The sequence below is a fragment of the Cucurbita pepo genome, chromosome LG16 (genome assembly GCF_002806865.2).
Source record: "Cucurbita pepo subsp. pepo cultivar mu-cu-16 chromosome LG16, ASM280686v2, whole genome shotgun sequence".
NCBI lineage: Eukaryota > Viridiplantae > Streptophyta > Magnoliopsida > Cucurbitales > Cucurbitaceae > Cucurbita > Cucurbita pepo.
Window position 1 is genome coordinate 455,032 of NC_036653.1, and position 22,015 is coordinate 477,046.

The 22,015-nt window shown below is 37.8% G+C and overlaps 2 protein-coding genes across 2 annotated transcripts; both read right to left on the minus strand.

Annotated features, from left to right (window-relative positions):
• Window positions 1-764: 764 nt before the first annotated feature.
• LOC111777441 (4-alpha-glucanotransferase, chloroplastic/amyloplastic) lies at window positions 765-16,396 on the minus strand. The gene is made up of 16 exons (XM_023657049.1): window positions 15,949-16,396; window positions 14,796-14,858; window positions 13,105-13,193; window positions 12,938-12,998; window positions 12,340-12,418; window positions 7,703-7,839; window positions 7,460-7,618; window positions 7,290-7,366; window positions 4,668-4,807; window positions 4,548-4,579; window positions 4,389-4,463; window positions 3,991-4,063; window positions 3,821-3,909; window positions 3,574-3,618; window positions 1,414-1,566; window positions 765-1,084 (listed from the first exon to the last, which is right to left on the minus strand). The coding sequence occupies exons 1-16, from the start codon at window positions 16,315-16,317 to the stop codon at window positions 980-982; spliced, it is 1,746 nt and encodes a 581-aa protein (XP_023512817.1). The 5' UTR covers window positions 16,318-16,396; the 3' UTR covers window positions 765-979.
• A 2,338-nt stretch (window positions 16,397-18,734) lies between these two features.
• Window positions 18,735-19,517, minus strand: LOC111777705 (protein MIZU-KUSSEI 1-like). Its single transcript, XM_023657427.1, has one exon. It carries the CDS (start codon window positions 19,515-19,517, stop codon window positions 18,735-18,737), a length of 783 nt encoding a protein of 260 aa, XP_023513195.1.
• Between the last annotated feature and the right edge of the window lie 2,498 nt (window positions 19,518-22,015).

Consider the following 22,015-nt stretch of genomic DNA (forward strand, 5'->3'; position numbering starts at 1 on the left):
AATAAAACAAACTAAATTGAATTATACCCACCTTAATTGAGTTTGATCCAAAACATCTAAAATGGAGAAAAATCATTTAAAAATCACTGTTCAAAGGATTGACTAATTATCACTTAAAAAGTGATTACAAATTCTTTTAAAATCATTTATCTTCTAATACCAAACATTTATGCAAAATGCATTATTTAAATGAATTAATAAGCATTATCGCAAGGCATACAAACATTTATGCAAAATGCATTATTTAAATGAATTAATAAGCATTATCGCAAGGCATACAGGGGAGTTCATAAGCATCTATACCATAAAATCAATTTTTGACCGAATGAAAGGTAGAATCATAAGCATAGAATACGACCCTAATCAAAAGGTATACATTTGACTCTTACACTATTGACACTATTGGAATAGTGAGAAAAGATATATTTTACATCTCAAATATATAATGGGAGATACCGTTGTTTATGGTACAAAAGTTCCTATAAAAATGAAAAATGTCCCATATTTGAGTGTGGTTTGAACTATTGATTGACGTAATTGGAAGTAACTAATCAAGTTTACGACAAAACTTAGAAATCGATCACTGAGCCAATTTGCGTACCTCCACAAGATAAATCTCAACAGAAAACTTAAGAGTAAGATCGACCTTCAGTAGTTCCTCACGTAAACTTGACTCTAGAGATAGGATCAAACGAATCTGTGGACTAAAAAGATGATTATTCCCACTCCTAATTTGTAACTCAATAATGACTATGGTACAAAACTAAAGAAATGAAAGACTTTATTCATTACTTCAAATAATGTTTATAAATGGTCACAAGCTTGTAATTTCTCCTGTGACTCGCACATCACCACATCCAGATTATTGATGGGAGATCTTATTAAGTTAAACAATCTGAAAGCTCAGACAACTATTTACTATCTAATACTAAAGGCCCCTACAGCAACAATTTGGGATCACAAGGCCAGCCTTTTTCACCTACAGACGCCCATACAATGAAAGCATATCCTTCAATTCAGTGGCTTCAGTCTCCAAACTCTCAAAGCTTACGGAACTAGGTATTCTCCATTTCCAGTTTCCGAACTGTGACAATTACAAACAATATCTTACTTACACATGGAACCATCACAACAATCAAATAATTCATACAGAATCTATACATTATTCACATTTTTCTTCAAAATAAAGTTTCCTATTGAATGCAAGGTCTTTTTTTCCAGTACTGCACAGATTGAGATGGTGTAAAATCAAAGAATAAAAAAATGGGGGCTACTGAAAACACCAGTGGTACCATTTTCATTGTAATCAAAGATGAAAGAAGAGGCATTGAAATGGCGGAATGGCATTCAACTTAGATACTTAATGCTGAGCTTTATGACAGTCAGGAGATTTGAGTATGAAGGTACACTTACCTGTGTTGCTGGAATGTTCATCCTTGCAGAATTCCCTAGCCGAAGAACATCTTGTATAGGTATTATAGCAGTTTGTGCCACAGAAGATAATGCTGTCCGGATGAGAGCCCAGGCGATGTCATCTTTCTCAGTAATTGAGAGATACTTCTGTACCTGTATTAACAATCGAGAAAACGTCAAGTACAACAAACGTGGGGATATGAGGATTCATGAAGAAGCTATGCTCATGTTGGCAACAAAGCATTTTTTTTTTTTTTTTTAATGTTTTTCTATGGGTTTTCTTTTCTTTACGCTTTTCATTGAATTAGCAAAACGTTCGCCCCCAAAAAGAAAAACAGAAGTCTCCAGAAAAAGGAAAAACAGGTGTGCTTGATCTTCTTCCGTACATAATATCCTGACTGGTTTCCCACCCATTTATCATTCCAAAATGAAGCCCTTCCATTCCCATTCTTGATTACCACAAAATTCTCCATGTGGCCTTTCAGATTCTTAATATTCCATCGAGGTTTCTTGCACATCCTGGTTTCTTGCACATCCTGGTTTCTTTTCTTTAGTATAGTAGCCGTTCTCTCTTCTACCAAGAACGCTAATCGTTTCGCTAGCAACCATTTTGTGGCATAAATTATTTATTTCCTTTGAATCCTCCAGACATTTAGATAATGAAGCCTCATTCTTCTTCCTCACGTTGTTACTTCCGAGTTGTCTGTCCTCCATAGATTCGGTAATTTATTCCGAACGTTCTAGTTTGAAGAGATCATAGAAAGAGAAGCATTCCGACCAAAAGATCATGCAGTTTTTAACACACATTGGTAACTAGGCTTTAGTAAAATAGCAAAAAAGAGACTTCTAAGCAATTCAAAGGATCTAACGGCTCTCCCTGCATCTTATGTCACTTGGTCTACAAAGAATTGCAAAACAATCCTCTTCCTTCCATATGTAGTACTACGGCTTGCCCGTTCCAACTAATTTATAGGGCTAATATCTTTAGTACTCTTTTATAAAAATAAAAATAAAAGGAACTCTTCTGGAATTGAATAACCTGCAATTAATAGCTTTGTCCAAGAAATGACTAATGAATATATTAACTTCATCAAAGATAAACAATAGGGGAACCCCAGGGAGACATACTACTTTCAAAAGAAACCGGCCACAGTTTTAGCACTAAAAGGTTGGCGGAGGAAAATGAAATGACCATACTAAAGTAATCCACAACAGAAATAGTGCCATAGCCCTTAGATTTGGGTCGGTCATCAATGAAAATCATGGTGATAACATCCCAAATAAGATTGAAAATCAGCAAGGTATTCAATAGATTAACATTCCCATAGATCTAGCGTATGGTTCAACTTCTACTCATCCAATTCCCAACAGGTTTCATAATGATGTAACTACCCTTCCGTCCACACGCCACTTCCTGGAAACGCGCTTGACTATCGTTCTATTACTATAGTCCTTGAAAACCCTTTATGTGTCAAGTCCCAATCTATATATTTTGATCTTATCCTGCACAGCATAGCATCTAACCTATCTGAGTGATAATTTACTTCTGAAACGAGATAACGTTCCCAAACAACCGTTTTCTCCTACTTTCGATCTTCCACTTCCTTTGATTTTTTGTAATGAGTGCTAAACATGCTGTGGATTTCTTCACACACAACCAGACTACCTCCTAAACATGGTCTTCTATTTTTCTCAGACTTCCCTTTCATCCTTTTAAAACGCTTAGGTTCTTCCAACAGAGTCACCCACACGTTCTCCCATCCTCTATTCTTTCAAAGTGGTTATGTAAAATACACACCGTAATACCATCATTTTCTCCCCTTACTTCGCTGTTTGTAGCTCGACTGTATAAAGTAAATTTTCATGTGTCTCATTTTTTAGGCCCCATTTTCTTTCCTTGGGAACATAACCTGTGGAGTTCATATGACATTCATTAAAGTGGTTGTCATTGGCCTTTCCCGTGAAGCTTTATCCTTCAATGGGCCTCTCTTTGGATTTCTTCAAATATTTATTTCATTCTTTTCTTATTGTTACTAATGTTACTATGTTTTCATTTATGTTCAAACTAATACAAAAACTAGTAGCTTTGCAACAATATACAGAAACCATTGTAGTTTTTGCATGTGTGAATGTGTTAGGTTCAGAGAAGGAGTGACAAACATTGGCCTTTTCTCCTTCATTCAAATTGTCCCACCAGCCAAGACTCTGCATTAAAACACTACAACAATTAACAGAATGACACCAAGAGAGAAGAATCTGCATTAGTTATTATGCAGATAAGATAAACAAATTGCAAAGAACTATAAATTTGACCAATTTAATATACTTGAATCAGATTAACATGCTTATTTGAAAACATCAGATTTTGCGACATATTGCAAGGAAAGGCAAGCAAAGAAATTATTACTGTGTCATTATCATGAGTTCCCGTGTAGACAACTTGGCTAGATTCATGATTGTGGGGCGAATGCGGATTAGCGGAATCATTTCCAAAACCTGTTTGAACAAGATACATAAATTGCCAAGAATAATTTCAAGACAATCTCTTCAACACAGAGACAATATATAACACTATACCAAACTGGAGGACAGCCATCCCAGGTGCCCCGATGGATCTTCTGAGCCGAACCACATCTTCAGTAATAACTCCCTGTCATATGATGGTATTACAAAGCTTAAACCAATGTAGCTAAAACTAAAAGAAAACGGAGTCCAAGTGGAACTATGTTCTGATACTTTCCAAAATAAAAGTGCACATTACTTAATTCATGAGGGACATTTTAAACACCAAACAGAGGGGTTTTGGTGAGATAGGGGCAAGTTCAACCTCGAAGCTTATGGCTTCAAAGATAAATTCAGAACCCGATGTCGTTAGTCTGGAAACTTCGAACACGAAGGATGTGCAACCAATACAAGAAATCACATTGACACACTCAATTGGTCGAATTCATTACTTGATTATTATAAAAACATACCAAATCTTCTGCAATTATGTTGATCTTCCCAACTGCTCTGAATATGGCATCAAATAAAGATTTTCCTGGCCCTGCCTACTATCATAAAAAATGCTACTGAAGAAGATACTATGATATCAAAGTACAATCTAAAAGAATCTGGAAAATTATAAGTCTGACCTTCCAACGTCCAATTGTAGCAATTTTTGCCTCTGTACATTTGCAACATATTAGCACAAACTACGAACCAGAGAAACAACACGTGAAGTAAGCTGACATGTTTGTTTCATAAAAGCCTACCTGAAGGAACTGCCCAGTACCCAGCAAATCCTCTAAAATGATCGATCCTGAATTCATCATATAGATTCTGTGCACGTTTAATGCGCTGTACCCACCAAGAAAAACCATCTTTCTCCATGGCTTTCCAATCATATAGAGGACTTTTTAAGTTCCAAGAAAAAATCAATTAGTTAGAAAGCTATTTCTTGGCAGGTTTACTACAAATAAAATTTACAAACAAGAATTAACACAAATGGCGGAAACCTTCTGAGAAGTATTAGATAAAAGAAAATAACAGGAAACATTTACGGTGATATAATGAAAAATCACAGGATTTTTTTAGCATACAAAAATTTAGCTTCTTGGTTGAATGCAAATCGCCAAGATTCTTTTTGCAATTACAGCCAATCAATGATTATCACAAATTAGAAGGCTTTCATTTGATAGCTTTGGCATTAGTGTAAATATTGAAAAAAATTTGTTAAACTAAAATAAACTCAAAACCTTAAGTTAGTAGGTAAAATAGGTTAAATTTCATCTTAATATTTTATTTCTTAACACTTATCACAAAAAAAATACCAAAGACTTGTAGGAAGATTCATTTATTTGTCTCGCACATGTTCAAACATTGCTTTTACAGTTAGTATGGAAAGTCAGTTAATGCATGCCCCAGGACCATTGCTTTTACAGCTTTGCTTTTACAGTTACTTTATTTTTTGCTTCGCCAAGTAACTAGATTTCCTTGAACAAAATGAAAACAACCAAAATTAAATCTTCTATCAGTGATGCTACTTGTCCAGTATGGTGCCAAAAGTAGTGTTGAAGCTGAATTTAGGACTTCAGCACATGTATATGGATAATGAGCCTATTGAAAGAATTGTGATGAATTGTGATGGCCAAAAGTAGTGTTGAAGTTGTTGAAGCTATTGAAGCTGAAATTAGAACTTTAGCACACGTATATCCATATATTTATTGAAACTGAATGGTGGTGGCCAAAAAGTGTTGAAGCTGAATATAGGACTTTAGCACAAGTATATGGATAAAGAGACTGTTCAACGTACTTAGATTTTCCTAGGTGATGCCTATGCATATTTATTGTGGCAATAAGGAAGATATCTCTACCGCTCATAATCTAGTCCTTCATGATAGAACAAAATACATTGAGGTAGATAAGCATTCCATAGAAAAGAAAATTGATGTTTAATATGTATTCCTTATCATCCAACTATAGAGCAAATTGCTGATGTTCTGACTAAGGGACTTCCGAAGCTACAGTTCGACAAACTAGTAAACAAGCTATAATGAAAACATATCTTTAAAAGCTTAAGAGGGAGTGTTCGTTATTTCTTTTTTTTAAAAAAAAAAAAATATATAGGAATCTCTTTGTATTTATTGTATTAGAATTCATCTTTCTAGTAGATTATGCCCTTATTTGTAAAGAGTTTTTCCTCCTATTTAAGAGGACATTTTCTTTGATTATGATATGCATAAAGTATTTTACCTCTAAATATTTATTGAACAAAGAAAATTAGAAAATGAGACAACAAAAGGTGGAATATTTGTTATGATCAATTAATTTGCATTAATAGAGAACATTAAAAACAGTTATAATGTGAACTTCAAAACTGACATGATTTAGTCAAGTAAGGAGAAATTATGTACGCACTTCGCATACAAACCAAGGGTTAACTGCTAGCGGGTGAAGAAACTCCTCTACTACATTTTCAAATTGTCAATCCTGTATAATTGGTTTTTACCCTTTCAGCCCCATCATCAACATTTTCCATTAAAAGCCAAATGACGACCATGTGAAAGGCATTTGGAGCTGTGTTCCTAGCTAACCTCACTCCTCTATCCTACATTGCCAAGAATTTTAAGAAAACAAAAGAAAAAAGGAAACCGCTAGATGAAAGAGTTCTTAACTGGCTACCAGATTGTGATCGAAGCTAAAATTCATAGAAACCTTTTCCCTCACTGCTGCTGTTAACAACAACCTGATCTTCGCCAGTTTATTTTACTATTTTGTTCGTAGGATATTTAGCAGTTAGTTCACTACTTTGTATTGTTAATTAGATTTAGTTTAGTTAGTTTGTTACTAGTTAAATGATAGACACTATATATTGAGTTGCTAAGCATATATGATAGACAACTATATGTGTTGGGTATGACAAATTTTTTTATTTTTGATAGGAAATAAAGGTCTTCTTTTTTCAAAATATCACATCACATGTATGTAGATTCAAGCTCACAATCTTATAGAGGAAGTAGAGATGTCTTGACTGTTAAGTTGGCCATGCTGATAAGAAATGAAGGGTTTTAGCAGAAGTTGAGATACCTGAACTACTAAGCTATGCTAACGATGGGCTACCCATGATTATGTNACCGTATTGTTTGGTTATGAGGAACCTTATCATAAACTTCTGAAACCACTCATGGCTACCTTGGTCCCTCCCAGCCATACTCTTTGATTCAAATCAATTCCCTTTACAATATCCACTTCAAATCTAGATTAAAAAATTTAATTCTATGACACAATCACACCAAACAAGAAAAATGACCATATGTAATAACTACGGGAAAAAAGAACATATTTCATAAACTAAAAATAAAAAAACAAAATGTAACAATCAGCACATTACACACCTTCCCCATAGTTGACCAGTTTCACTGAATGCATCTGGAGGCACACCACTCACTAGCACAGGAAAACCTTTCTTGTTCTGCCAGAAGATTAGTAGCATTAGCAACCAACATAATGGGAATATTTCATACAACATTGTCACTGTATCTACTCATCAAGAAGCACTATATACCAGCAAAAATTGCTTTTTATTAGCCCACACGTCTGCACTCTGATAGCCAACATATATAGGCATATCTCCCATTATAGTAATACCCTTCATATTTGCGTAGCTGCGAACTTTTTGCCATTGTCTCTGGAATAAAAACTGTTGAGCAATGAATATATTTATCTGCAAAAACAAAGGTACATGTGAGCAATTAGGCTACGACTATAGAAATCAGAAGCTCAAAAGTTGAATTCGCCCAAATCTTACGAAATCTCTTTCCCTTCGGTAAACATCTACTAAAGCTGAAAGATGCCGATTTTTTAAGGGTTCTGGCCATTCATACCAACTGAAACAATTTAGTCTGTTATCAATAGCAGCAAAATAAGCTGCATCTTCAAGCCAGCCTGCATAATCGAACAAGAAGAACAACAGAGAGAGTGAAAGGAAGTACAAAGAGCTGTTCTAAACTATATACATACCTACATATATACATATATATGTATATATACATTCCATTGATGTGTGAATTTATACAAAAGATGGAGAGAAAGCCCAAGGCCGAAGGAGTTATAAAAGAATTCTTCAATTGTCAAAGTGTAGAAAAATTAAAAGAGAAAAACAGAGAATTCAATCACACAAAGTAATAGCATGAAAAAACAACACTAAAAGAAAAAACCAAGCATTCCATAGAAGCTCCTTATTTCCTTAAAGGGTTGATCCAAAAGAAGGAAATTGATGAGAGAATGTGGGTCATTTGGAAGCACAACCAACCAGTTGAAAAGTTTGACATCATTCCAAAATCTTTGTCCAAAAGGACAGTGAATATATAAGTGAGATTGGTCCTCTCCACTGTGAATAACTGAGTTCGGTCCTCTCCACTGTGCTTTGCATAGGATGCACCCACCAACTAGAAGATATAGCCATGAATGGAATGTGCCTCTGGACACTATCTCACTAGTGTTTAGGGCTTTGTGTGAACGCTCCAAAATGAAGGCTCCAAAAATTAAGGGAGGAACTCTCCATCAAGTGATCAAGGCTATTGAGCAAGGACTCTACATAAAAACCACCGTTTATTTTGTGCGGCCAAACCCAATCACCGCCATCCAAAGTCAAATAAAATTTGGAGGCTTAGGCTTAAATTAACCCATTCAGTGTTTTCATCATTCTTCAATAATCTTCTGAAATTCAAATCCCAATAGGCTAAAACTTTGTGTCACATATCTTTGACAAATACCGCATTTCTAGTGGTAATATAAAAGAATTGAGGAAAACAAAGGGCCAGAGGTCTATCACACAACCAGGAGCCATGCCAAAAGTTTGTAGATTCCATGTTGCCCACAGTTGTCCGGACATTAGTATGGATTAAGGCTTGGTGCTTTTAATATTCTTCTATGGGCCACGAGAGGAGTCAAGAGAGCCTTCTCCTTTTCTCCATAGTCACTTGGCTAAATGGACATAGTTTTTGTCTTTAATATATTGGACGCCTAAAACCTCATTGTCGATGGGGAGGAGGACTTTTCTCGTTTAATCAGATGCTTATAGTTGCTGCGCAGTAGGGTCTTTCAAAGGAAATTCCTAAAAAACTCTTTTTTCTAGAAGAAACAGAACATATATTCAGCAAACAAAAATAGACAGAGGGGTGAGCAACCCTCTTCCCAAGAAAAACTAATGAAGCACAGCCTCCCATCTTGGAGAATTTGACCTAGGCTATAATTGCAAAAGAAAAACAAAACAAAAATCTTGCTGAAGGCAACAAAGTGAAGAATTGGTTTGTACAATATTAAAAAAGAACTCAAAAGTATGACTTGTCTTCGAAAACCCTCCAGTTTCATTCCTTCAAAATTTCACAAAACATGGCTGCTGAACACCTCCACAACACCGTTGCTTTTCTGCTAAGGTTCCATCCCCTTAAAGCTTCAGTAAGCCACTATCATCGGAAAACAAAAGGCCAAACCAAAGGTTTTGAGCAAAAGGTACCAGCCCCTCAAGGAGAAAGGACATTGAAGGAACAAATGGTCCACATTTTCATTGCCCCTAACACACAAACTGCAAACCGAGGAAGAAAGAGTCCATGCTTGAAACTTCCTTTGGATCCCACTCCAAAGGAACAAGGAACAATTCTATCCTTTTTGGAACACTGAAATTCCATATCAAATCAATCATGGGAGTTTTGTGTTTAAGGGAGGTTTCAGTCAACTTGATGAAACAGAATTAGTAGGAAAAAAAACCCTGATTTCTCAAGGGACCGCAAGCTCTATCCATATTGTCGCCCAACCTCACAGGTCGATCAAGCCAACCTTACTTATCCAGCTAGCAAATTCTCTGTCCAGGATGCCTCTTCTAAAACTGAGGTCCCAATCATTTGTATCTGCCTTCCAGAAATCAGCAACCGTGGCTTCTTTTTTCTGGGAGATAATAAAACTGAGGTCCCAATCATTTACATCGTTAAATGACTAAAATAGTCCATTATAAGAATAAAGAGAAATGCTGCTAGGGGAAAACCTTGCCGAAGGGATCTAGTAGCGTATTTTACCACAAGGTGGCCCATTAATGAGAATGGAGAGGTTTGGCAATGAGATACATCCTTTGATCCACTTTCTCCATAATTACCCATAGTTTTTGCCACAAGATTATTGTTGAGGAAAGTTTAATCCACATTATCAAAAGTTTTCTTAATATCAAGCAATAAGATAGTCCCTTTTTTTTTTCTCTTCCATTCATTGACAAAGGGAGATGCATTAAGGATTTGATGGCCTTCAACAAAAGATGATTGATAATCAAAAACCGTGAGAGGAAGTACCTTCTTGAATCTTTCTAAGACAACCTTAGCAATGATCTGGTACAGGTGTGAAGTTAATCAGATAAATCTGCAATCATTGACTTTACATGTGCCCACTTTCTTAGGGATGAGACAAATGTAGATCTCATTTGATGTGGCATTGGTAATCCCATTCTTAAAAAAAGTCTTGGAACTCATGAGGTTCCGTGTAAGGATGTTCCAAAATTTTGGAGGAATTCAAACGCAAAGCCATTGGAACCAGAAGATTTATTGGCGCCTAAATAAACTACAACATGTTTAACCTCATCCCCTGAAAAGTCGGTTTCCAAAGATGAAGCTTGTGTGGCTGCAATGAGATCCCAATGTGTGGTCTGTGGAAGGGATAGATTAGCCTGTTTCTTGGAATAGAGCTGGAAAAAAATGAACTTTCATTATCTGAGAGATAATTCCGGCCCTGTAGAGGTATAATTTTTGCAATGGTGCTTTTTCTCTTCTTTGTGGCCATAATTTGGTGAAAGAAAGAAGAGTCTATATCCCCGTACTTAAGCCATCTGGCCTTGCATTTTTGCCTCTTGCCTCCAAAGAGGCTCCTCATTTTTTTTCAATACCAACTTTCATTGAGAAAAATGAGAGGAAACAAAGGCATACAAAAAACCAAGCTCACAGAAGGGAGCCCAACTAAGAAAAGGGCTCCAACTATGCATGATAAAGCCTATAGAATAATTATAAAAAAAAAAAAAAAAAAAAATTAGAAACCGAAACCTAACAGAGAGAAGGATAGAGTAGCGATCGGATTTTGTTGGATAGAAAGGATAGAAAGAAGCTCTAAGAAAGATATTAGAAATCAAAACCCATATGGCTCTAAGAAACCCAGATGATATCGGAAGGATAGAAAGAGGTCCCAACTAAGGAAGGAATGCCTCTCGATTTTGTTCGTTTGGGATCAAGTCACCCAATTCTTCAATATTATAATGGGAATCTCATATATAACCTGATTTTTAGGCAGTTCAGCACCCAAGCATATCACCGTTCCTTCAGACATTTGAATTTTGCATAAAACCATGGACCGACCATCCATTCGGAAAAAAGAGTGATGCTGCATCCACATATTTTTAAAACAAAATAGGGTAGGACCCCAATTTGCATGGCCAACAAAGAGAAGGATAGAGTAGGATCGGAAGTGGATCTGTCAAGCCTTCTTACTGTAGCTACAAGAAATTTTTTCTAAGATCTTATCTGTAGAGAAAAGCACTCAATCAAAGTAAGGGAAGGTGAGTCACGGAAATCAAACCAGTGTATAGACCAACTTGAAGGGGAAATCCTTGAGTGATGACTTTTCAATGAAAGAGTTACAAAACCTCATATTCCTTGCGTTTTATCCTCCATTTGAATTCTCAAAAGACCATCTCCTAACATTGAAAATTGCCTCCCGACAGACAATAATCAGTTAGCTCTTGCCAATCTATTAAGTTAGATGATTAATTAATTAGCCCGCAGACTTTATTAGATGGTCAAGCTAACGCAAGTATATTGTTGAGCTGCCATTCAGTAAAACTGAAAATTAGGGGATAACTACCGAAGTATCCATGCAAACTAGAATCATTTTGGACAACCATCTCAAAATCTTTGAATTCTTTCTCTTTTTCTTCTTCTACATCCAACGGTGGCAAAGAAAAATTTTAGTGAGAGCTTTGGAAGATCTGTGTTTGCCTACACTAAAGGAGGAACAACTTGACAATTAATTACGTATTAAAAATCCGGTTAATGAGAGGATTATGCTCAAGTAAATTTTGTAGTTCAGCATAACTGAATTTTGGTAGCAGTTACCAACTCTACAGCTGACCAGATCCAGCCATTGAAGAGGTTAGCAGGCTAATTTGAACCTCTTTTCTTGAAGTAATTGAGGCTTGAATTAAATTGACAGGTCTAAGAAAGAATCATGTGATTTATTGTCTGAGAAACTTTCACTAACTTAATGCCCTCTAGTAAGTTGATAGAAAGGATCTGCTCGCATATAATTTTTAACAATCAACAAGATAAGCTAAATATTGCTACAAACTAAAAGGTTTTCTGCAAAATATTAAAGGTGAACAGTGAGATCAGTTCAATTATATTAAAAACTCACTTAATATATTAGGGTCTCTACAAAATTCTTCAAGCTGCCTTTTAAGTTCACCGTCACTGTGAATTAACCTTTCTGCAGCCTATGACAGAACCAAAGAAAACCATCAAAGAAATTTGCAGGTTATATTAAAATNAAAAAAAAAAAAAAAAAAAAAAAAAAAAAAAAAAAAAAAAAAAAAAAAAAAAACACTATAGAAAGTAACTTTGTGCTTTCAAATCTGTATTGAGATCATGAAAAAATATGCACTGGAATGTAAACATGAGATCGACCCCTCTGAATCAGACGATGAAACAGGTTGTAAACTCCACAGCAAGATTCTTTTATCTCGCTTGCATAGTTTTAACTGTGTAAAACTTCATAGTTTCTACCCTGGCTGTTAAGTTGTTTCTCGTTTCTTTTTTAATATAATGTAACAGACACACACCCAGACAATTTCCTGTCCAAAACTAATAATGATAACTTTACAAAAATGGAGGAAGTTTAGGAGACAGATTGCATGTTGAAATTCATTTTCAAGTCACTTCTCATATCAAGCAATACTTAAATTTTGACATGCAACCACTCATGAGGGAGGAGACGGGAAAGATTAATTACAAACCTTTGCTACTAAGGGATCCTTCAAATCAGCAACAGCAGAGAAGTCTACATGGTTATCGTCGCTGCAAGTAACCATTCAGGGCAGGATTACTTCATAGTGCTCCTTCATGAGAGATTACAACTGGATGCTAAAAACTAATCTCAATCTGCTAGAGTAAAGTTTCTTACACTGGTTTTGGCAGCTCTTCTTTTGCGAGCAACCCATCCTTGACAAGCTCATCAAGAGAGATCAAGAGAGTGTTTCCGCAATTTGCATCCTGGAAGTTTGCATCAGATACAACAGAGCATACCAAGGAAAAGTAACCAGATCAATAAAATTGTTGAAATTTATCTTGTAAATGGACATTTTTTTAATGTAAAACCAAGTGCATTAAGACAAATGGAAGAATACAACTCGGCAATAAAAAAAAAAATACTTCTAAATAGTTTTTTTAAAATAGAAACCCACGAAAAAAAGAGCCTAACAAGCTTGTACAAAGTAAAATACTCAAAGATTACAAAAGAGGCTTCCACTACTAACCTAAGAGATGATAAATAGCTATAAATAATCTTAGAAATAGACACCGAAAAAGTGGCAAGAAAAACTATCCATAAATCATCCTTCTCCAAGGGCTAACCATTCTAAAACTTCCCCTATTCTTCTGGAGGCAAATATTCTTTGAAATAGAAGCGGAAAAAAAGTTGCCATAGGATCTCTCCCTTGACCTGAAATGGCAAGTGATAAAACACCCCACTTGAGTATACCCATTATTAAAAACTGGACGCCACTCTGGGACACACATCCAGACAGCCACCCTATCAACAGAGCTAAAAGTCAGCCAAAGGTCTTTTCTCTATTGAGTTGCCTCACCTCCACCATCAATGTGTGACGTGATCTATTACAACCAGACATGCCAAGAGTCCCGTAGAAATAAATATTTTGATGATTGCAATGGTCCAGAAAACATAACAAGCACAGAAAGTGGCCAAATGAGGGAATGAAAGAAACAACCACTAGCAGGATCTGAGCTATATACACGAGCATAGACCACCTAAAAACCACCATTTATCACTTATCACAACTATTCACGTTCACCTCCCAATTTGGGAGTGAAGGAACTATATTATTTATAGAAGGACCTCCAGCAAAAACATTTGATCCACCATATTAACCTGATCGCATCTATCCCCATTTATGCTTTACAATTTGTGGAGGAAACTTTTACATGATGCATAAAGATAACTTTAAATGTAGCCAACATTAACATAGTTTAGCGGTAAGACAACCACACATTCCTTTGAGGTCATAGTTTAAATTATCACCCCACATTTGTCATAAGGAACTTCAAATAATGCCATTGCTGGCAGTATCATTGCGAATTTTAGTGAAGGAAATAACAGCCCCGAGGGGCAATATCATTCAAAGTAATTAGAATGTCTGCTGCATTCATGTTTTTAATTCCAGACAATACTAGGTGCAATCTGGGCTTAATCTCCAATAAATTAAACATTCCAAAATTGCGGAAAAAATGGGGAAAAATAAAGTGGCAACTCCAACAAAGAAGGCAATCCAGACCCAGGGGTAATACTGAGCCTAACTCAAGGCAATACATATTGGGATGTAAATAAACAAATGTATCAACCAGTTCCCAAATGGCAAAACCTATTTTATGGCATTCATGGAGATGGTGTTCAAGTACATTCTTTATGAGTATTCTTTATTGCCTATAATGTGGTAAACTGCATTTCCTCACCAGTCACATCATCCCAACCCCCACCCCAAACATAGGAAAGATAAAGAAACAGAAGATAGAAGAGGGCAGACGGGAAGAAAGAGAATTATAAGATTGGTTGACAAGATTGACAGGAAAAGTCATCACCTGGCCTGAGTAGGGTGATCCCTCTTCGTTAGCCTTCCTTCCTGGGGGAACCAAAGGAAGAACCTGAAAAGTGGCATCAGTCAACCAAAATTGATCAAATTCCAAAATTAACACAGATTTTCCCTATCCTGTAAACAAATATATATGTATATAAATTTTAAAAAAATAAAGAAAAATTCATTTTTCCCCTCAACACTTTCAAGTTCATGCTCATTGTGCTAGACTTTCAAGTACAACACTACAACAAAAAGTTACCAAGACTATGGAATCCTATATGTCTCAGCTTCTTTGACATTCATTTCCATTTTTCTCAAACCTTGGGGAGGAGAACGGAACACCCTTTACAAGAATGTGGAAACCTCTCCTAGCAGACGCGTTTTAAAAACCTTGAAGGGAAGCCCAAAAGGGGGAAAGCCTAAAAACCTTGAAGGGAAGCCCAAAAGGGGGAAAGCCCAAAGAGGACAATATCCGCTAGCAGTAGGCTTCGGCCGTTACAAATGGTATTAGAGCCAAACACAGAGCAATGTGCAAGCGAGGAGACTGAGCCCCAAAGGGGTGGACACGAGGCGGTGTGCCAGCAAGGACGCTAGCCCCGAAGGGGGTGGATTTGGGGGGTCCCATATCGATTGAAGAAGGGAATAAGTGTCAGTAAGGACGCTGGGCCCCGAATGGGTGGATTGTGAGATCCGACATCGGTTGGGGAGGAGAACGAAACACCCATATAAGGGTGTGGAAACCTCTCCGTAGAAGAGGCATTTTAGAAACGTTGAGGGAAAGCCGAAGAGGACAATATGGGCTAGCCCGGGCTGTTACAAGGACTCCCATAAACTAATACAAGAAAGATACGCAAGCCATAATTTATTTTTCTTGCCCCTGGTTGGACGACCGAACAATTGGGCAATCAGATGTGAAATTCTTGAAGAGGAACAGGGAAAAGGCCAATCAAGTGGAAATTCATAAAAAATAACTATATACAGATTGCTGCTTCCTAGATTCAAGAAATTGCAGTATTTATGCATTGAAAATTTTGAAATTTTGCCTCAAGGGCCCAATTACTTATCTAATAATCAAATGCAAGTCTATAACAACGAGACAGGAAATAGAGCTCCAAAACATTCCAAGGCAACCAAGAGACGAGTGGTAAGAACCAAACCTGCCAAACAGAGAATCCCGCTTCATGAAGCCAGTCGATAAATCTAAACGCCTCATCTCCAAGATCACCAATGCCATAAGGTCCACGAAACGACGTAGGATGTAGGAGAACACCCGCTCTTCGCCGAACATCAGGATCCGACTTCGGAAACCATTCGCCATATCCGACCGGAAAATCTTCCCCCACAGTAACTGCATCGAAAACGGTGCTCACTTTCAGATTGTGGGAAGAGGAAGAAGATGAGAGAATGTTGAATCTCCTGGTGGACAGGGACGTAGTAATGGCGTTGAAAGGCACAGGCGGCGACAATGGGGAATTCCGAAGCTTGGGAAATAGAGGAAAAGGGGAGAGAGAGGTTGAGATCGCCATTGTTGCAGAATTGAGCTCGAAAACAGAGAGTTAGGCAGGAAAGTAGGAGAGATGAGGTGACTGAGAAGCAATCTTCTGGATCTGTTGGGTAGCGAAGGGCATTAAATACTTAAATTTGTAAGATCATGCATCTTCCTTTTTTACCATTTTTTTTTTTATTTTAATGATAAAATTGTCATTAAATTTTAGATTTTAAAAATTAAAGCTAATAATAGAAAGAAAAAAACTCATTATATATATTTTTTTTTTAAGAAATTGTTTCACAATATATATAATTCATTCTATTTAACCTTTTTTTTTAATGTAAAATAAAATAAATTAAGAATTATTTTAGAAATAAAGATATTTAAATATTTTTTTAAAAAAATGATCTATTTTTATAAACAAAAATATCTAGATATTTTAGGAATAAATCGTCTAGCTCGGTAAATATCTCTCCACCCTTGTTAAGTGTCTCGTAATTTCTTCTCGATTGATGTTAATAAAAAAAATGTGAGTATTTCCCACTGAACAATTTTGTTCAATATTGTGCGTAGAAACAAATTAAAGAGGAAGGAGATGAAGCGTGAGAAATTTGTGAGTGGTCAAAGGTGATTAGGCTCGTGAAGGCATGTATGAGCACATAAGGGTGCACGAGCTGGTTCGTTTCTGTTTCTTTGTTTTTCAACTCAATTTTGAATAAAAACCCTAAATTTATTTATTATTAGGACTTATCGGAGGAGTTTGGAGAGTGTTGTCGTATTATGAGCATTTTTAGCGTGAAGGGAAAATATCGACATGAGTAAGTAGTTGTTTGGAGTTCTCGTTCAAGTTTTCACTTATAAAATGGGATGAGCTTATTAATTGTATAACTGAAGTTTCACCCATATGAATATGAGCTAGATATACGTGATTATCGTATAGACGATGTAAATTATTTATGATTGGATTACAAATATATTGGAATTGGTGACTATGCTTCTATATTTTATATTTAATGGTCTATCGTGACACGTAAATTACTAGGTAGAGTCGTGTGAAGGTTGAGTCAGCTAACCCTTGCACGTGATCCTATCTCACAAGAGGTTCATCTAGTAGTTATACTATCTGGTAGTAGCTAGATAGACTATAGTGATGATCCTGTTCCGAGGAATGGGTGTTTACAAATGTGCTTTATAGCTTGATAGATGATAGATCGGAACAGTAAATTGCCTACTAATCTACTAGAGCTCGTGGAACATGTTGAGTTGCCTACTAATCTACTAGAGCTCATGGAACCACCGACTCACATGTTGAGTGCTAGGTTAGAGCCACGGTTTAGCGAACCACCTGACTAAAATGTTGAGTGCTAGGTTAGACCACGGTTGAGCGAACTACCCCACTGACATGTTGAGTGTTGTGTTAGAGCCACGGTTGAGCGAACCACCTGACTGACATGTTAAGTGCTAGGTTAGAGCCACGGTTGAGCTAACCACCTGACTGAAATGTTGAGTGCTAGGTTAGAACCACGGTTGAGCGAACTACCTGACTGACATGTTGAGTGTTGTGTTAGAGCCACGGTTGAGCGAACCACCTGACTGACATGTTAAGTGCTAGGTTAGAGCCACGGTTGAGCTAACCACCTGACTGAAATGTTGAGTGCTAGGTTAGAACCACGGTTGAGCGAACTACCTGACTGACATGTTGAGTGTTGTGTTAGAGCCACGGTTGAGCGAACCACCTGACTGACATGTTGAGTGTTGTGTTAGAGCCACGGTTGAGCGAACCACCTGATTGACATGTTGAGTGCTAGGTTAGAGCCACGGTTGAGCGAACCACCTAACTGACATGTTGAGTGATAGGTTAGAGCCACTATCGAGCTGTTAGCTATTACAAGTTAGCTCCACTATCGAGCTGTTAGCTATTACAAGTTAGCTCCACTATCGAGCTGTTAGCTATTACAAGTTAGCTCCACTATCGAGCTGTTAGCTATTACAAGTTAGCTCCACTATCGAGCTGTTAGCTATTACAAGTTAGCTCCACTATCGAGCTGTTAGCTATTACAAGTTAGCTCCACTATCGAGCTGTTAGCTATTACAAGTTAGCTCCACTATCGAGCTGTTAGCTATTACAAGTTAGCTCCACTATCGAGCTGTTAGCTATTACAAGTTAGCTCCACTATCGAGCTGTTAGCTATTACAAGTTAGCTCCACTATCGAGCTGTTAGCTATTACAAGTTAGCTCCACTATCGAGCTGTTAGCTATTACAAGTTAGCTCCACTATCGAGCTATTAGCTATTACAAGTTAGCTATTTACTGCATAAATTTTATATCCATTCATTTATAAATAACGCTTAACGCACGTAATAATATATATATATATATATATTTTAAAGTTGTAATTAAATTAAAAAAGTGGTTATGAAAATAATATTAAAAGTTTTTATTCCCCAACGTCGTTAAATTCTTACAAAAAAGATACTAAGCTCCGGCCCATTATTTTCCTCCGGGCTCAACATGTAAAACGTCTCCGAATCCCTGGACCCCACCACCCGTTCAAAGTGGGCCCTCATGTATGCCATCTCACCATCGGGGCCCTCCACGTCAGAGTTTCCCGGCAACACTCCGGCACCCATGGACACCGGCCGGAGAATCTCCATAACTTTAAGATCTTCACCGGAGGCTGCCCTTTTAACGCCATACCCAGTTTTCTTACCGTTACAAAACATGGACCATAACGGCTCCTCCATGAGCTTGGTCTTGTCGGCCTTGTCGGTTCTCTTCTCGCACTCAAGCGCGATCCTAACCATCCCCGAGCTCATCTCCCTCTGCAGCACGTTGGTCTGCATGGCTAGCTCGATCACCATGCTGGGGAAACTCCGTGGAGTCTCTTGCATCGATAAGCTCACGCGCCCTTTTCGGTACCCGAAGAGCGTCCCGGTCACGCGGCTCCCCGACGGCGTTCGGAGCGTTTCTGTTATCCCGGAGGGTAGAGGGGGGATCTTGCATGCCGGAGTTATGATGGGGAATGATCGGAAAACCGATCGGAAAACTCGGAAGACTTTGGTTTTGTTCTTCTTTCTCTTGGATGGGGGAACGAGGGAGGTGGATTGCAATAGCGACGGGGCTTGTGGCGGCGGTGGCGGAGGGGGCGGTGGACCTGAGGAATCTATTGCAATGATGGCGGTGGAGGTGGTTTTTGGGTCTCCCATGAACCGACGGTAATGAAGCAACACTGTCATTGAGGAGAGCGTGAGAGTGCGAGAGGGAGAGAGAGAGGGTGGGGATGGCCGGTATAGACAGTTATTGGCCTGTGTTTTAGAATGGGTCTAGCCTCCTTAATTTTTGGACCAATCAATCAATTTTGTCTACCAAAAAATAGAATTTTTCTTCTCTATTTTATGTTTTATTTCTACCATTATTTGATGCAACCTTTTACGTATGATTATTTGTAACCCCTGGAACATATAAGAAACGTCACAACCCAACTTGAAAATAGAGGGTTCGGCTACGTTAGATTGGGTTACCAATCCAGCAAACGTGAACTTTTGGGTTCGTCTAAAAAAAATTTCTCAACCAAACCCAGACCATGAATACCCGTGGTTCCCAATTAACATGGTCCATATATGGGATGTCATTGGTCACTGCAACTCATCTGGTCATGCCATTGAGAATCGGCCCACGTGTCGTTTATAATATCAAGACATCCCGAACATCCATTGATCTAGGTTCTATCGAGGAATTGGCCCCTCGTGCCCATGTCATGCCATTTATGGATACCGTACTAAATAGTGGGTACAAAAATCCATCCTCCGATACATGGGCAAAGGCCCAATACTGGCACACTCGTGTCATCTAATACTGTCCTTAAAAATTAATTTAAAAGGAAGTCGCCTGAGACACTCATCTCGGAACACTTGCTGCACTGTGACACACACATGTGAAGATGGAAAGTTCAAAAATTGGATTTGAGAAGTTTGATGGATTCAAGATTAGTTTCTGGAAGATGCAAATGGAAGATTATATGTACAAGAAATATCTTCATGAATTCTAGTCTGGGGTGAAGTCGAATACCATGACCATGGAGCAGTGGAAGCTCAAGGATCGACAGACCTTATGGTTGATCCGTTTGACATTGTCCAAAAATGTGGTGTTCAACATCATTAAGGAGAAGACAACGTCGGACTTGTTGAAGGCGCTATCGAATACGTATGAAAAACCATCAACTATGAACAAGGTGTATTTGATGTGGAGATTGTTCAATCTAAGTCAATTGAGCTCAGTGAAAATTATTTTCGAAGATGAAATTAAAGCATTGATTTTGCATCTTTACCCAAGTTGTAGGATACTGTTGTTGACACGATCTACCGTTCTTGAGGACTCGAGAAACTGAAGTTTGATAAAATTCGAGATGTAGTTCTCATCGAAAGTATTTACAAATGGGAACTTGGAGATTCATCAGGTAGACAATGCTCTTAGTGTTGATCGAAGAGGAAGAAGTAAATTAAAGAGCTCAAACAAACATGGCTGATCAAAATTAGAAAAGAAATGGAAAAATCTCTAAGTAGTTAGAATTGGGATGAGTTCGTGAAAAATTGTAAGGGTGGCATGGTGCATATTAGCGTCAAAGTCTATGACACAATAGATTTGGACATATTAGTGTCAAAGGAATGAAAATGTTGGCTGCGAAATGAGTTTTGGAAGGCTAAGTCTCTTGAGATGGGTCTTTGTGAGAGTTGCGTTATAAGCAAACAGAAACGAGTTAGCTTCACAAAGGTCGTTAGAGAACTAAAGAAAGTGTGGTTGAAAATGATCCATACGGACGTTTGGAGACCATCTTCAGTTCCATCGCTTGGTGGATCAAAGTTCTACGTTACCTTCATCGATGACTTCATAGGAAGGTATGAATTTATTTTCTGAAACACAAGTCGAATGTGTTTGTCATCTTCAAGAAGTGAAAAACGGAAGTTGAAAGTCAGACCGGCTTGAAGATCAAATGTCTGAGGTCTCGCAATGGAGGAGAGTACGACCACTCAGAATTTAAAACATTTTGTGTTAGGTTATGGAGTTTGCTGTTTATTTGTCCAGATCCACAACTAGCAGATATTGTTCTTTTTGGACTTTTCCTTTCGAGCTTCCTTTCAAGGCTTTAAAAACGCGTCTGCTAGGGAAATGTTTCCACACTCTTATAAATGGTGTCGGGCTTCCCCTCAAGGGCTTTAAAACGCGTAAGGTTTCCACACCCTTATAAATGGTGTTTTGTTCTCCTCCCCAACCAATGTGGGACATCACAATCCACCCCTCTTTGGGGCCCAGCGTCCTCGCTGGCACTCTTTCCTTCCTTCAATCGATGTGGGATCGCCACCAAATCCACCTTCTTCGGGGCCCAATGTCCTTACTGGCACATCGCCTCGTGTCTGGCTCTGATTCCATTTGTAACGGCCCAGATCTACCTCTAACATATATTGTCCTCTTTGGGCTTTTCCTTTCGAGCTTCCCTTCAAGGCTTTAAAATGCGTCTAGGGGAAGGTTTCCACACCCCTTATAAATGGTGTTTTGTTCTCTCCCCCAACCAATGTGGGACATCACACACTATATTTGCTAAAGTTATATACGGTAGATAGTTATATATATCTATTAATTCCTGTAAGACCGTTTGTTGGACGTGAATAGACATAAACAAACATGGACCATCTCATGCCTAACCTTCGTAATGTTTCTCCATGACTTGCACGCTAAA